A 708-nucleotide genomic window follows, 5' to 3' on the forward strand; every position below is an offset into this window, starting at 1 on the left:
TATATATATATAATTTCTTTATTTTCTCTGAAGGGAGCAGGCACTATTCAGCTTGAAGGCACACGTCTTCCAGATCGACCCGGCCACTAAACGAAACTGGATTCCCGCCAGCAAGCACGCCGTCACTGTCTCCTTCTTCTACGATGCCGGCAGGAGCGTGTATCGCATCATCAGCGTAGGGGGCACTAAGGTGAGAGACCTCATCTGTGGGTCGTCCGCCTCAGTGTTGTTCGTGCGCATAAAGATGCCGCTGCTGTCGATGTCATCAAAAGGTGGTGTTTCCTGTGTTTTGCTCTAATGAGCGATCATCAACAGCACCATTACTCCTAATATGACCTTCACGAAGACGTCACAGAAGTTCGGCCAGTGGGCGGACAGCAGGGCCAACACGGTGTATGGCCTCGGGTTCGCCACGGAGCAGCAGCTGCAGCAGGTAACGGTTTTATTAAATGGATAGTTCATCACTTGCTCGTGTTGACGCAGACTTGATGTTGATGCAAACATTTGAGAGTGCGTTCTAAAACCGGAAATGTTTATAATGTATTTGATAAATGGGAACAAAGGGACATTTATGAACCTAATTATTTCATTTATTAGAGAACAAAAAGTACACGAAATTAAAATAAAAGAAATTAAATTTCAAATGTATTTTAAAATATTTCTGGTTCAATTTTACACCATTTGAGAGAGGGGAAAAAAAAAAAAATA

The 708-nt window shown here is 43.1% G+C and overlaps 1 protein-coding gene across 1 annotated transcript in view; it reads left to right on the forward strand.

Moving 5' to 3' along the window:
* The window catches only part of LOC122362750 (homer protein homolog 2-like), a 5,421-nt gene that overhangs the window by 618 nt on the left and 4,095 nt on the right, over positions 1-708 (forward strand). Inside the window, exons 2-3 of the mRNA XM_043264312.1 lie at positions 74-206; positions 303-433. Coding sequence (XP_043120247.1) covers positions 74-206; positions 303-433 — 264 coding nt within the window. The remainder of the gene's footprint in view (positions 1-73; positions 207-302; positions 434-708) is intronic.

This window comes from Puntigrus tetrazona, chromosome 18 (genome assembly GCF_018831695.1).
Source record: "Puntigrus tetrazona isolate hp1 chromosome 18, ASM1883169v1, whole genome shotgun sequence".
Lineage (NCBI taxonomy): Eukaryota > Metazoa > Chordata > Actinopteri > Cypriniformes > Cyprinidae > Puntigrus > Puntigrus tetrazona.